This window comes from Urocitellus parryii, chromosome 4 (genome assembly GCF_045843805.1).
Source record: "Urocitellus parryii isolate mUroPar1 chromosome 4, mUroPar1.hap1, whole genome shotgun sequence".
NCBI classification, from domain to species: Eukaryota; Metazoa; Chordata; class Mammalia; order Rodentia; family Sciuridae; genus Urocitellus; species Urocitellus parryii.
The window spans coordinates 135,459,266-135,475,427 of NC_135534.1; the positions used below are offsets into that span (position 1 = coordinate 135,459,266).

At 33.8% G+C, this 16,162-nt stretch overlaps 1 protein-coding gene across 5 annotated transcripts in view; it reads right to left on the reverse strand.

The window, feature by feature from the left end:
• The window catches only part of Vps13a (vacuolar protein sorting 13 homolog A), a 259,327-nt gene that overhangs the window by 218,464 nt on the left and 24,701 nt on the right, over window positions 1-16,162 (reverse strand). For all 5 annotated transcript variants that reach the window (XM_077797003.1, XM_077797002.1, XM_077797006.1 and 2 more), the window contains exons 2-5: window positions 15,854-15,897; window positions 13,446-13,488; window positions 11,119-11,214; window positions 10,752-10,853 (exon numbers count right to left, since the gene is read on the reverse strand). In XM_077797003.1, the coding sequence (XP_077653129.1) occupies window positions 10,752-10,853; window positions 11,119-11,214; window positions 13,446-13,488; window positions 15,854-15,897 (285 nt within the window). The remainder of the gene's footprint in view (window positions 1-10,751; window positions 10,854-11,118; window positions 11,215-13,445; window positions 13,489-15,853; window positions 15,898-16,162) is intronic.

Below are 16,162 nucleotides of genomic sequence, written 5' to 3' on the forward strand. Positions count from 1 at the left end.
GGCTGAGACAGGAGGATTGCCTGTATACTCAGAGGCTTGGGAGGGTGAGGCAGGAGGATCGGGAGTTCAAAGCCAACCTCAGCAACCTAGCGAGACACTAAGTAACTCAGTAAGACCTTGTCTCTAATGAAAATACAAAATAGGGCTGGGAATGTGGCTCAGTGGTTGAGTGCCCCTGAGTTCAATCCCTGGTATCACCACCCCTGCCAGAAAAAGAGAAAAAGAAAATATTAAGTATCTTCAGTTTCAATACCTTCCAGGGGAACAAAAAAGAATAAACAATTGAGGACTATAATTCTTTCTGACATATGCCTTTGATAACTCCTAGTTACCATCCCTATTCTCTTTTTAAAAGTACTGATGAAACTATCTCCTTTTGTATTTCTAGTCTATTACTCCTTTAGTATTATCAGTCTTCTTTATAGACAATATATATATATGTCCTCTCTTTTACTCTAATTACCTACATCTCCTAATTCAGTTGGCCCAGGAGGACTTCACAAAAAGTTAATGAAGATATCAACTATACACCTCAAAAATACAAGAGTTAAGTAAGAATATCTGAATATAAAAGGTCTATATAATTAAGTAAATCAGTCCATAGAATATAAGCTCTTTGAAACCAGAAGACCATATTTCAACCTTGAATCCTGTTTCATAATAAAATCCTTTGCCCTTATAAACTTATTCAATTAAATGATAAGTATTTCTTTCCCTACCCACTATTGTCCTCCTGACTTCCTTATGCAGCTCAAATTTCATGTAACAGCAGTATCCTCCTACCCATCATTTCACTTTCCATGGTTTCAGCTACCTGTAGTCAACCAATCCAAAAATATTAACATCTATCTTAACTTTCTCAAGAGACTACATTCACATAACTTTTATTTATTACAGTATATCATTATAATTGTTCTGTTTTTCATTGCTGTTAATCTCTTACTATGCCCAATTTAAACTTATAATTTATCTCAGAAATTTATGCATAGGAAAAAATATAGTGTATATATTTATATATAGTAAGATTTCCCGCTTACACCAGGGGGCCCCACAGACACGGGTGGACTACTATGTATTATTTCACCCACTCCTTAAACTGATTTGCTCTTTTTTCTAATTTTCCCTTGTCAATAAAGACCCAACCCTGAATAAGACCAATTTTATATAAACTTCGTATAAAAATATGCCCATGCTTGTGTCTTGCCAGGTGAGTGCTAGAAGATACAGATCACAACAGGACAGACTAGAATTATGGTACAGTACTTATCACTATCTTCAATCAACCAGTAACCCTACTACATTTCTCTAGTCAACATGTTCATACTTCTAGAATAACTATTTCAAAATTCATTTTGACTCTCTTCAAAGTTCCAACTACTCTATTTACACAACTCTCTTTTCTTTTACTAGATGTTCTTGCCTCCAACTTTGGAAGAAGGCAGTTTCACAGTTAGATAACTCCTTCTCTGTCATCATCATTCTGTCAAAACAGTGTTCACCCACTGTTTTAAGGTGAACAATAACCTACATGCCAGAAACAAAATAATTTCTTAATCATCTTACCCATATATTTCATCAAGATCTATTGTTTGCATCTTAAAACAGCCCCTTTCCCACAGAACTATAAATTCCAAATTTCCTCCTACTATTTATCCACTCCTTTTTGTTCTCTTTTTGTATGTTTTCCTCTGCCTTACAATCCTACATGTTAGATTTCTTTAAGGCTCAATCCTAGGATTATTTCACTTCTCACTCTATAGTGCTGCTTCAGGGAACCTCATCTATATCTTCTTGCCTGAATTATAAATCCAATGCTGATAACTCTCAAATAAATATTGAATAAAGTAGGAAGTGAAATACAAAGTGCAGAGAACTCAACACATTCAGTAAACTACAAAGAGTTCAATATGGCTAGAGTAAAGAACGGAGGAGATGAGATTTGGGGCCAGTTATAAGGCTGGAGACGTAGATGAGATTCATTATCATAAAAGCTTTTATATATCTTGCTGCAGAGTTTAAACCTTATCCTGATAAGAACAAGGTGTCAATAATGAGTTTTAAGCATGACTACACATTTATATTTTAGATCTAATATAATAGGAAGGACTTCTGATTAAACATGATAGATTGCATAAATTTCTCTATTGCTCAATAAAACCTCATTAAAGCAAAACAAGGGGGAAAATGAATAAATCCCCAAGGTTAAAGGAAAAAAAGAGAGGAAAAAGAGCAGATGACAAAGCAATGAAAAATCAGAAACTAGAAAGTAGATGGCCTTAAGGAAGAAGAAATTCAATTCTAAATGACCATGGATGGAAATACCATTGAAACACAAGATGAATTTGAAAACAGAATCCTGGAAATATTCAGGCTTAAACCCCCACAAAAGAAAAATGGCCATCAGGGAGCAAGGTGAAGGGAAAGGGAGATAATACAAGAATTGATTTAAAGTCTGCATACAAAGTAGTTAAACTTCTAGGTCCTCTCCTAATAGCTAAGCAATTATCCCTTTTGCAAACAAATGAGAATGGAATGGTTTATTCTGGAGAAAATTTACCTAACAGGCTCCAAATTCATTGTGGGGGGGGAAGAGGGGGCAGCAGAATAAGGCTCACACTAAAACAGAGTAAAATTCTAAATAATGTACAATTACATGCACATTCACTTAATAATATTATCAAACACATAATGAAGCTGAGCTAGAAAATATATGTAATTAGAGGAGGATCCAAGATGGTGGTCCAGAGGGAGGAAGCATTCTGTGTCGCTCCATGACCTAGGACTCAAGTAGTAAGAATGTAAGAATACTGCTTCTTTGAGAGAGAGAGAGAGAGAGAGAGAGAGAGAGAGAGAGACCCCCACCACAGCTGCTCCCACACAGGGCTTCAGGCCTCAGCGTTAGAGCAGGACTCCCCACTACTCACCAACACAGGTCTCTCAGGTACCCAAGCAGGACCACCAGCATCAGAACCCACAAAGGACTTCTGGCAACCCACCCACACAGAAATCCCAGACAATGCTCCCAAGCAGGACACCTGGCCACTGCCCAAGCGCAGGAACTCCAAACACCACTCCCATGCAGACTCCATCTACTAACATGGGGCTCCCACATCACCTCCATCTTGGGACTCTGCAGCCACTGCCATAGTCCCCTGTGTGCAGTAGACTACCTGCACCTGGGGACATCGCACAGGTTCTGAAGACAGCCAACAGCCACAACACTGCACACCATAGAGCTAATCTCTAAACACATCGCCCAACACCATGGCCCGGCTCCCCCAACCCGACCCAACACCCCATGGCTGAAAACAGTTGCCTCCATCTTGGGTCACCTTCATCACCACCTTTGGTTGGGGGAACTCCAAGTTTAGAACATTGGCTGAGCAGGTATCATAGTTCCCAATTACCCTGTCTCCCCGGCAGCCGCTAGCCTGGCAGTAACTGCACAATACAAAACAACTCTCCAAGACAGGTGTGCGGCTCCGAAAGCACAACCCATAAGACCTCTGGAGATAAAGGTCCCTGATTAGGAAGTAGAAAGGGAAAGGGTGAGTGAGATACAATTTGGAGTCTAATTTAAGACACCAGGAACTGTGAGATCTATAGGCAAGATAAGGAGATAAGACCAGGCACTCACATCACATGAGCAGGTCCCAAAGGAGATCCTTGGGGTGCAATCTCCCATTGGGGACTGGCAGGTGCCATACCCCACTTCCAGGTGACCTGCACCCAAGTCCAACCCTCCTACTTTGGTAACCTTCACCATCCTGAGGGTGGAGATATGAGCTAACAACAGACAACCCCATCTACTGGGAGAGAAGGAAAGCAGGAAAGATACTAATCTCCAACCAAAACAATTCTTATTTCTTTCTTCAAGATTATACTTTCCTCTCCCTCTCTCTCTCTCTCTCTCTCATTCTCTCTCGCGCTCACATCCCTAACATGAATTAGGATACTGAGGACTGGGATGTCTAAATAGTATCTTACAGTTGTGTTGTATATTCTCTTTTCCTCCTATTTTTACATTTTTTTATTTTTCTAATATTTATGTGTTTTTTGTTTATGTGTTCTACTGTCTTCCCACTTGTCTTCCCAAAATTACTTTCTTCTCCTGCTACTAAACCTTCTTCTTTAAATTCTTCTTTCATACTTCCTAAGATATAATAACTCTACATCCTTACCTCCTATCCACTCAACATCTCATCCTCCACCTCACTCCCAGCTCTTTGTCCAACATCAGAAACTGTAAACCCTTCTGCAAGCCTACTATTTATATTGTAGATAATAACTGAATTCACCATTTCTGTGTATTGTGTCCAAACTGTAAACATCTTAATAGCAACGATTTGGTTTAAGGTTGTATGTTATTTGTATTGGGAACTATTAACATTGTCCTTCCCCTCAAAGGAGAGATACTAGAACCCTGCAGGGACAATATAAGCCTATATGGTAAAACTGGAACACCTCCAATCCTGCTAAAAGGGAAGACACAAGAACAACGTAAAAAGACAAAGGAAGAAAGTGTACCAAACAAATAAAGTCACTACATTATCAGATCCATGGCCAGCACAGCAGAAGAAATGACAGAGAAGGAGTTCAGGATGTACACGATTAAAATGTTCTGTGAATTAAACAATGATTTGAGAACAAATACAGGCAGCAAAAGATCATTTCAATAAACAGCCACATAAGCACATACAGGAAGCAAAAGATTACTTCAATAGGATGATAGAGGTTCTAAAAAAAAACACCAAACAGAAATTCTTGAAATGAAAGAAATAATAAACCAAATTAAAAGTTCAATTGAAAGCATCACCAACAGATTAGACCACTTGGAAGACAGGACCTCAGACCATGAAGAGAAAATATATAATCTTAAAAAGAATGTAGACCACCCAGTGAAGATGGTAAGAAACCATGAGTAGAACATTCAAAAGATGGCAGTGCATAAAAAGAACAGATTTAAGAATTATTAAGATAGAGGAAGGTACAGAATTCCAAACCAAAGAAATGAGCAATCTAGGAAATACTATCAGAAAATTTTCCAAACATGAAGAATGAATTGGAAAAGAAAATATAAGAGGCTTACAGGACGCCAAATGTACAGAATCACAACAGTTCCACACCATGGCACATTATAATGAAAATGTCTAGCATACAGAATAAAAAGAGAATTTTAAAAGCCAAGAGTGAAAAGAATCAGATTACATGTAGGGGAAATCCAATTAGGTTATCTGCAGATTTGTCAACCCATACCCTGAAAGCTAGAAGATCCTGGAACAACATTTATCAATCTCTGAAAGAAAATGGATGCCAACCAAGAACCTTATATCCAGCAAAATAAAGACTTAGATTTGATGATGAAATAAAAACCTACCCATGATAAACAAAAGTTTAAAAAATTTACAACTAGAAAGTCTGCACTACAGAACATCCTAGGCAAAATATTACATGAAGAGGAAATGAAAAAAACAATAAAATTCATCAGAGGGAGGTATCACACTAAAGAAAAAACTAATCAAAGGAGAACCAAGTCAAATTAAATGAAAAAAAAATGGTTGAAAATACAAATCATGTCTAAATAATAACCCTGAATGTTAATGGTGTAAACTCACATATCAAAAGACAGACTAGCAGATTAGATTTTTTAAAAAGGCCCAACAATATGATGCCACCAAGAGACTCATCTCATAGGAGAAGACATCCACAGACAGAAGGTGAAAGGTGGGGAAAAATCATACCACTCACATGGACTGCAGAAGCAAGCAGGGGTTTCCATCTTCATATCAAATAAAGTAGACTTCAAGCTAAAGTTAATCAAAAGGGAGAAAGAAGGATATTTCATACTGCTCAAGGGAACTATACACCAACAAGACTTAACAATTATAAAAATATATTCCCCAAACAATGGAGCATCTACATTCATCAAACTCTTCTCAAGTTCAATAATCAAACAGACCATAACACAATAATTTTGGGTGACTTTAATACACCACGTCCACCACTAGATAGATCTTCCAAACAAAAGAAACTATAGAACTCAATAATACAATCAATAACTTAGACCTGACATATATATAGAATATTTCATCCTTCAACAAGCGAATACACTTTCTTCTCAGCAGCACATGGTTCCTTCTCTATACTAGATCATGTATTATGCCGCAAAGAAACTCTTAGCAAATACAAAAAAGTAGAGATACTATCCTGCTTTCTATCAGATCATAATGAAACAAAATTACGAATCAATGATAAAATAAAAATAAAAGCTACTCCAACACATGGAGACTAAGTAATATGCTACTGAATGAACAAAGGGTTGCAAAAGACAGCAAGGAGGAGATTCAAAAATTCTTAGAGATAAATGAGAACACTGATACAACATATCAAAATCTCTGGGACACCATAAAGGCAGTACTAAGAGGAAAGTTCATTGCATGGAGTTCATTCCTTGAAAAAAAAAAAAAAAAGTCAACAAATATATGACCTAACATTACATTTCAAAGCCCTAGAAAAAGAAGAACAAATCAACACCAAAAGCAGAAGACAGAAAATAATTAAAATCAGAGCTGAAATCCAAGAAAGTGAAACAAAAGAAACAACTGAAAAAATTGACAAAAAGTTGCTTCTTTGAAAAAAAATATATAAAATTGACAGACCCTTAGCCATGCTAATGAAGAGAAGGAGAGAGAAAACTCAAATCACTAACATACATGATGAAAAAGGTAATATCACAACAGACACTACAAAAATACAGAAGATAATTAGAAATTATTTTGAAAACTTATATTCCAATAAAATAGAAAATACTAAAGGCATCGACAAATTTATAGAGTCATATGATTTGCACAAATTGAATCAGAATGATATACACAATTTAAATTTATCAATTTTAAATGATGAAATAGAAGATGCCATCAGAAGCCTACCAACCAAGAAAAGTCCAGGACCAGATGGATACACATCCGAGTTCTACAAGACCTTTGAAGAAGAACTAATACCAACACTCTCCAATTTATTTCAGGAAATAGAAAAAGAGGCAGCACTTCCAAACTCATCCTATGAGGCCAATGTCACCCTGATTCCAAAACCAGGCAAAGACACATCAAAGAAAGAAAACTTCAAACCAATTTCACTAATGAACATACATGCAAAAATTCTCAATAAGTTCTGACAAATCAAATTAAAACATATCAAAAAGATAGTGCACCATGATCACAAGGGGTTCACTCCAGGGATACAAGTTTGGTTCAACATGTGGAAATGAATAAATGTAACTCATCACATCAAGATACTTAAAGATAAGAATCATATGATTTTATCTAATGATAATCAATGCAGAAAAAAAAGCATTTGTCAAATACAGCACCCCTTCATGTTCAGAACACTAGAAAAACCAGGGAAAAACAGGCACATATCTTGACATTTTGTAAAAGCCATCTATGCAAAGCCCCAGGCCAACATCATTCTAAATTGAGAAAAATTGAAAGTATTCCCTCTAAAAACTGGAAAAAGACAGATATGCCCTCTTTCACCATTTCTATTTAACACAATTCTTAAAACACTGGCCACAGCAATTAGACAGATGAAAGAAATTAAATGGATATGGATAGGAAAAGAAGAATTCAAATCAGCACTATGCTAATGATGATTGTATACATAGAAGACCCAAAAAATTCCACCAGAAAACTTCTAGAACTAGTAAATGAATTCAGCAAAGTAACAGGATACAAAATCAATACCCATTAAACAAAGGCATTTCTGTATATCTGATATACAAATCCTCTGAAAGGAAAATTACCCATTTATAATAGCCTCAAAACAAATAAAATACTTGGAAATCAACCTAACAAAAGAAGTGAAAGACCTCTACAATGAAAACCATAGAACACTAAAGAAATTAAAGAAGACCTTAGAAGATGAAAAGATCTGCCTTGTTCTTGGAGAGGCAGAATTAATATTGTCAAAATGACCATAGTGCCAAAAGCACTATACAGATTTAAGGCAAATCCAATCAAAATCCCAATGACATTCCTTTTAGAAATAGAAACAGCAGTCATGAAATTTATCTGGAAAAATAAAGAGACCCAGAATAACTAAAGCTATCCTTATCAAGAAGAGTGAAACAGGTGGCATCACTTTACCAGACCTTCAACAATACTACAGAGCAATAGTAACAAAAATAGCATGGTATTGGCACCAAAATAGATTTGTAGACCAATGGTTCAAAATAGAGAACACAGAGACTAACCTACATAATTACAGTTATCTTATATAGACAAAGGTGCCAAAAACATACATTGGAGAAAAGATAGCCTCTTCAACAATGGTGCTAGGAAAACTAGAAATCCATATGCAACAAAATGAAATTAAAACCCTATCTCCCAACATGCACAAAACTCAAAGTGAATCAAGGACCTAGGAATTAAACCAGATAAACTGTGCCCAAATCTCCATCATGTCAGATTAGGCTCCACTTTCCTTAATAAGACTCTTATAGTACAAGAAGTAAAATCAAGAATTAATAGGATGGATTCAAACTAAAAAGCTTCTTCTCAACAAAAAAAGAATCGAGAGACTATATCTTGGGAGCAAATTTTTACCCCTCACACATCAAAGACCACTGATCCCTAGGGTATATAAAGAACTCAAAAAGCTAAACACCAAAAAAAGAAATAACCCAATCAATCAATGGGCCAAGGAACTGAACAGACACTACTAAAAGATGATATATAATCAATCAATAAATATATGAAAAAATGTTCATCATCTCTAGCAATTAGAGAAATGCAAATCAAAACTACTCTAAGACTTTATCTCACTCCAGTCAGAATGGCAGCTATTATGCATACAAACAACAATAAGTGTTGGCGAGGATGTGGGGGAAAAGGCACACTCATACACTGCTGGTGGGACTGCAAATTGGTGCTACCAATATGGAAAGCAGTATGGAGATTTCTTGGAAAACTGGGAATGGAACCACCATTTGACCCAGCTATCCCACCCCTCGGTCTATTCCCAAAGGTTTTAAAAACAGCATACTACAGGGACACAGCCACATCAATGTTTATAGCAACACAACACAACAGCTAAACTGTAGAATCAACCTAGATGCCCTTCAGTAGATGAATGGATAAAGAAAATGTGGTATATATACACAATGAAATATTATTCAGCATTAATAGAGAATAAAATCATGGCATTTGCAGGTAAATGGATGGAGTTGGAGAATATTATGCTAAGTGATGTAAGCCAATACCAAAAAGTGCCAAAGGTTTTCTCCAATATAAGGATACTGATGCATAATGGAGTTGGAGGAGGGCATGGGTTTATAAGGATAAAGGATATTATTTATGCCTTAAGATAGATGAACTCTAGATAGGGAAAAGGGGAGGGATGAGAAAGTAGAAGGCATGGGGGTAGGAAAGACGATAGAAGAAGATGGACATCATTACCCTAAGTACATGTATGAAGACACAGATGGTGTGATTCTACTTTGTGTAAAACTAGAGATATAAAAAATTGTGCTCATATATAACAAATTAGAATAATTTAAAAAAAGAAAATCTATGTAATTAGAGTATACTATTTGGCTCAATGGTAAACATTTATACTACTTGGTCAATCTTCACAGTCCCATCACTATATCATTCACACACACACTATACACATACACACACACACAGTCTAAATTTAATAAATCAAGTAATAGAAATATATCTTATTTAGCAATATGATAATTCTTTAGGGAGTAGGGTATATGGCTAAGTGAGAAGTGTTTTGTTTATTTAACTTTGGGTACTATAGTACTATTTAGCTTTAAAGTTATGTACTGTTTATTGTATTGATAAAATAAATATTTTAAAAAGAAAATGCCTACGAATGACTATATAGAGGATATGAAAAAAGTTTGACAAAGAAAATAGATTTACATGTGGTACTACCAGAGATTATGCTAAATCTCCACTAATGTTTGTCAACAGGTAAAACATTTTATTTCTGGAGTTCACTTTTCATTTAAAAACAATCAATGCACGAATAGTTAAGTATATATATACTTTATTTTAAAGATGCTTAGCTGTTCAAGGAATAACAGAGGAGTAAAAGATAAGCAAAGGACTAGCTTAGGTAGATGACTTTATTTTTTAAAATAAGGAGAGGCTACAGCATGTTTAAACTAAGAAGAAAAATCCACTAGCGAAAGAAGCAAAGAGTCACCATGTAAAAAGTAGCTGGAGATGCTGACTAGGAAGTAAGTGAAAATAAAGAGATGCAGGATACCTCATATACCACTGAAAAAGGGCTTACAGTAATAATGGACCATGTGGTCTAATTTGAATAGGAAAAGATGTGAAGTAAGAAAGCAAATAAACAGTCTATGGCAAACATAAATATATCAAAATACTAAGTATCTTCAAAAATGTAAATAATTGATACAAGGAGAATACAAAAGCATGGACTAGAAAGGTAAGAAAATACACTTGATAAAATTAATGGCTACCATTAAAAACTGACCTTTATCCTTATAAACCAGACATAGTATTTATGCCTTAAGATAAATTCTGCAAGGTAAAAAATTTTGTATACATGACAAAATACAAACCATATTAAAATTCTCCACGTAATAAGATTCTCTCATATTTGTTAAATAAATAATCTCAGTGCCTCCAGAGACAAACATTCTATTATGAGAAATATTTGTTTTTTTACACTTTCTTAATAGTACTTTTAGGTTTGTTTGTTTGTTTTACCTTGATCAACTACTTTTTGCTTTGTTTCTTCTATTCTTTTTAATTCCTGTTGCTTTGCTTCTAGGAGTTGTTTTTCTTCCTTTAAAGGATCATATTTTATTCCTATAGAAGCATTAAAAGGAAGAATCTAAATACTTTAAATTTAAATATACTCATTATAATATTTACCTTTAAAAAAAATCACTAATTCATCATCTACAAAAATTTAGAATAAAAGCCAATTAAATTTGAAGTAATATACCAAATTTATATATTAAAATATCTCCAAAATATCACCCAAAATATTTTATACAAATATAATTATAAAACATAAATGTTTTCCCATCTATAAAAAAGAGTAAATTATAAACTTTAAAATTTGACTTACTGGAAGAAGGCACTATGAGTAAATAAATATCTTCTAATACAGCTTCAAATGGTTGAGTATAAAGGTTTTTCCATGGAATTCTAAGTTTAAGATTACCTACAGTCAAAAACAAAAGTATGAAAATATTCATCCAACCTACATTTACCATCCATCTATTTTATTCTGCCTTAGAAGAGATCTTTGAAAGATCAATAAGACTAACTATATCCAATAATGGCAAGGGGACAATATACATATTGTACCACACATTTTGAAATGTTTTCTCATTCAACAAATTGTATTCCTATTATATATACCAGGGAAGATGCTAAGTGCTGAGGATACAATAAAAACTAAACTGACTTCTTCTCAAGAAACTTGGTGTCAGGTTGGGATTGTAGCTCAGTGATAGAGGGCTTGCTTAGCACATGTGAGGCATTGGGTTCGATCCTCGGCACCACATAAAAATAAATTAAATAAAGGTATTGTGTCTATGTACAACTAAAAATATTGAATTTTTAAAAAGAAAGTGACTAGTAGAAGGAAAAAATAAACAATAATAATAATATTATAGAAGGATAGTTGTGCTCTATATGTGTAATAAGAATTGTAATGCATTCCACTGCTGTCATGTATTTAAAAAATAAACAAATAAATAAAATTTTTAAAAAAGAACGATAGGTACTAGGAGAAAGGTATGCAAACAAATACCTTAAATGATTCTCCGAATTATCTTGTTTAGTCCAGAGTTCTTTCAACTACCTTGTATTACCACTAAACATTACCTTATCATTTTTAAACAATATCAAGCAAGAAAAAAAGAGGAATGCATGATCTAAAGGAAACAGGTCTATCGAAAGGAACTAGATATCTATATACACACACATATGTACATACATGCATATACATATACATATACATGAATTTATATATCTATACTCACACATATACATACACACACACACATTTGGGTGGGAAAGAGGTGGTGCCTGAGAATCAAACCCAACACCTTATGCCTACAAAGCACATATTATACCACTGAGCTTTACCCACAACTCCCTCCTGATACATGAGGTTAAATTAATATACAATAAAATATGACAATAATTATTTTAAGAATTCAATGACTTACTGAAATTTTTTAAAGCTATCTTAAATATATTACCTGTTGTACAATGGACTAATGGGGATTATTTACCATACCCAAATATGCATTCATAGGATTATTATGATACCATAAAAAATAAATGAGTTCAAGTCAACTTGGATTATAAGAAATCCTTATTACACATAAATACAACATGGTTATAAGTATTTAAAATATATACATGTACACAATCAAAAACTCCAAAAAAAAATGTAAGGGGGCAAAATAATGGGTGACGCCCCCCCCCCCTTTTACTTATGCTAAACTGCCTTTAAATGGGTGGAGGAATGGGACAAAATTCAAGTCTTGGCAATATAAGGTGATGAAAACTTTCTGTGGTATATGGTCTAATACCAACTATAATACACAAAACTGTGAAAACCTTCATAATATAATTTATGTAAACTTTCAAAATACCAGTTCCTCAATGGGACCAATACATATTCAATAACATTATAGAATCCCACTTCAAAAACAATATAGCAAAAATTTCAAAGTCCCAACTAAAGACACTTATCATCTTCCACAATATTTAAAATAAAACCATAATATAAGAATTATGACAAGTTTTTATTAAACATGTTGAAACTTTACACTCAGTTTTCTACTCAATCAATATATTTAAAGTATGCACTATAAATACAGGTAAATTAATACAAAAACAAGGGGCTGGGGTAGTAACTTAGAGATTGAGCACTTGCCTAGGACATACCAGACCCTATCTTTGATCCCAGCACCACAAAAAAATAACATAAGATAAATAATTAAAAATAAAATTTTAAATATAAAAAATGTAAAACAAGAAATTCTACAGTATTTTCTGGAAATTCTGGAAACCTAGGGAAAAAATCCAGAGCAGAAACAAGTTTTCAGATTGGTTCCCGGTGACAGTACATGGATGATCCAAGCCCTCATCCTCACATCATATATCCAGTACTAATCAGAATACAGCAACAGTGATTACTCAGAAACCTAGAAAACAAAGACACTTAAGGTACCTGGTGGCCCCCAACTCAATTTTAAAACCTACTAGAATGTGTCATTTCTAAATTATGAAGGTATCAAGTACATAAATCTCAAGCCATACAACTAAACCCTACCTAAACAAGAATACATGATAACTTTATTTTCAGTAGTTGCTCAGAAATATTTACAATATCTCATTACAGGGCAAGAAGGGCATTCCACTAACACAACTTACCAATATGACCAACTTTAACTTTAAAGGGCACATCCAGTTGACTCTACCAAGAAAAAAAAAAACAACAAATAAATATGTAAAGTTCAAAACAAAAATAAATACAAAGTTCAAAACAAAAACTACTTTTTTCTTCCAATAATTGCTTAAAGGGTATCTGAATTACCTGCACATTATCTTCAATACTTACTTAAATTTACAAATATATAATTAAAATATTATTCAAGTCAATAAAATTAATGGAGGCTTCTCTTTTCATAATAGGTAGTATAAGGTTCCACATTCCTGCTGCCCAAAAAAGCTACCCACACCAGATAATTAACACTTGTATTATTTTTTCTTAAGGTGAGAAAGCTCACTGTCCGTTTGTGCTTCCAGAAACATTTTGCAAAAAAAAAAAAAAAAAAAAGTTTCAAAAACATTTCTCCCCATTCAATGTCAGAAAGAACAGCCTTTATAATAAATGGTGTTAGGAAAACTGTATACCTAGTTGCAAAAATATGTCTTATGCCATACAAAAAAATTAACTCAAAATAGATTAAAGAATTAAATGTAAAAGCTAACACTATAAACGGCTTAGAGGAAAATATAAGGAAAAATCTTCATGACATTAGATTTGGCAATGATTTCCTGGATAAGACAACAAAAGCACACATAATTTAAAAAACAGATGAACTGACCTTTATCAAATTAAAAACTTTTGAACAACAAAGGATACTGTCAATAGAATGTTAAGGTAATCATTGGAAAGAGGTAAAATATCTGTTAAGGGTCCATGTGCAGAATACATAGATTGCCAAAAACTTAACAAGCACAGCAACAACAACAAAAACCTGATTAAAAAATGATAAAGGACTTCAACAGACATTTCTACAAATATACGCAAATGGTAATAAGCACATGAAAAGAGGTTCAATATCATTAGTCATTATTAATTTAAATTGATTATTAATCAAAATAATAATATATCATTTCACATCTATTGGAAGGGCTGTTATCAAATAAAAGCAGAAATAACAAATGCTAGAAGATTTAAAGGATATGAAGAATTTTTTTTTTTTTTTTTTTTTGGTTCTGGTGATTGAACCTAATACCACTGAACTATTTCCCCTGTCCTTTTTACTTTTGAGACAGGGTCTCAATAAGTTGCTGAGAGTCTTGCTAAATTTCTGAAGCTGGCTTAGAACTTGCAAACCTCCTGCCTTAGCCTTCTGTGTTGCAGGCATACACCAAGGCACTCAACAAGGATTTGGAGAAATTAAAATCCTGTGCACTGCCGGAGGGAATGGAAAATGGTACAACTACTATGAAAAAAAACCTGGGTGGTCTCTAAAATATATATATATATATAAATAAAAATTTTCATATGACCCAGCAATTTTACTCCTAAATATATACTCAAAGAAGCTGAAAGCACCATCTGGAATGAACACATGTACACAAATATCATTGTAGCATTATTCACAAGAGCCAAAAGGCAGAAACAACCCATGTGTTCATCAATAGCTAAATGGATAAACAAATGATCAGTATGTATATGTACACACACACACACACACACACACACACACACACAAATATTATTCAGCCATAACAAGGAATGAGAGTCTGATACATGCTACAACATGATGAACCATAAAGACACTTTGTAAGTGACAAATATCACATGATTCCATTTATATTTAGAATAGGCAAATGTATCAGGGTGGTGAGAGGGGATTAGGAAAATACTTTTTAATGAATACAGAGCTTCAGTTTGCAATGTATACAATGTATAAAGAGTCCTGGGGTCTGTGGGGAGAGGGAACAGAAGTTACTATTTAATGGCTATAGTTTCTCTTGGGGATGGAAAAGTTGTGGAAATAGTACTATGAAGGCTGCATGAAATTGTGAATATAAGTCATGCCACTGAACTGAACATATTAAAATGGTGTCTTAAAAAAGTGAAAACCCGGGGGGGGGGGGGGGGGGCTGCAATTGTGGCTCAGTGGTAGAGCGCTCACCTAGCGAGGTCCTCGGTTCGATCCTCAGCACCACATAAAAATAAACAAATAAAATGAAGGTATTGTGTCCATCTACAACTAAAAAAAACTAGAAGACAAATGAAACACTAAAATAAAACAGTATGGGAATAAATAAAATATAAATTTTTATGTATGCAAGTATGTATGTATTTATGGCAGTGTTGGGGTCTGAAACCAGGGCCTTGCCCATACTAGGTAAGCATTCTACCACTGAGCCACAATATCAGTTTGTGCTTTTAATGAAATTGAATCTTTGATTTACAAAATTCACATTTTAAAAATAACTTCCAAAAATTTTTTTCAAACTTACATAATTTAGAATGGCAAGCTGTATTAGGAAGAATACAGCAAATGCACTAACATTAAAAATTTTTAGTTAATACCTACCAGGGCATTTTCTTTGACTTCAAGATTCTTGAGGGACACATCTCCTAAAAAAAAAAAAAAAAAAAAATATATATATATATATATTACAAAAATAAACTTAAAATGTTCAAAAATTTTTCATTTTAAAAGGTTAAGTATGTTTCATTCTTGAATATAATACTAGGGAAGAATAATCACAAAAAAAGTATATAAACAGAAAATAAAATTTACCTTTTTTTTAAACTAGCTTACCTTCATTTTTCTTCATGACCTAAGATGGTATGTTTAATCAAAACTTATTGAAATTTTTTTACCTCTGCAATTGTAGCC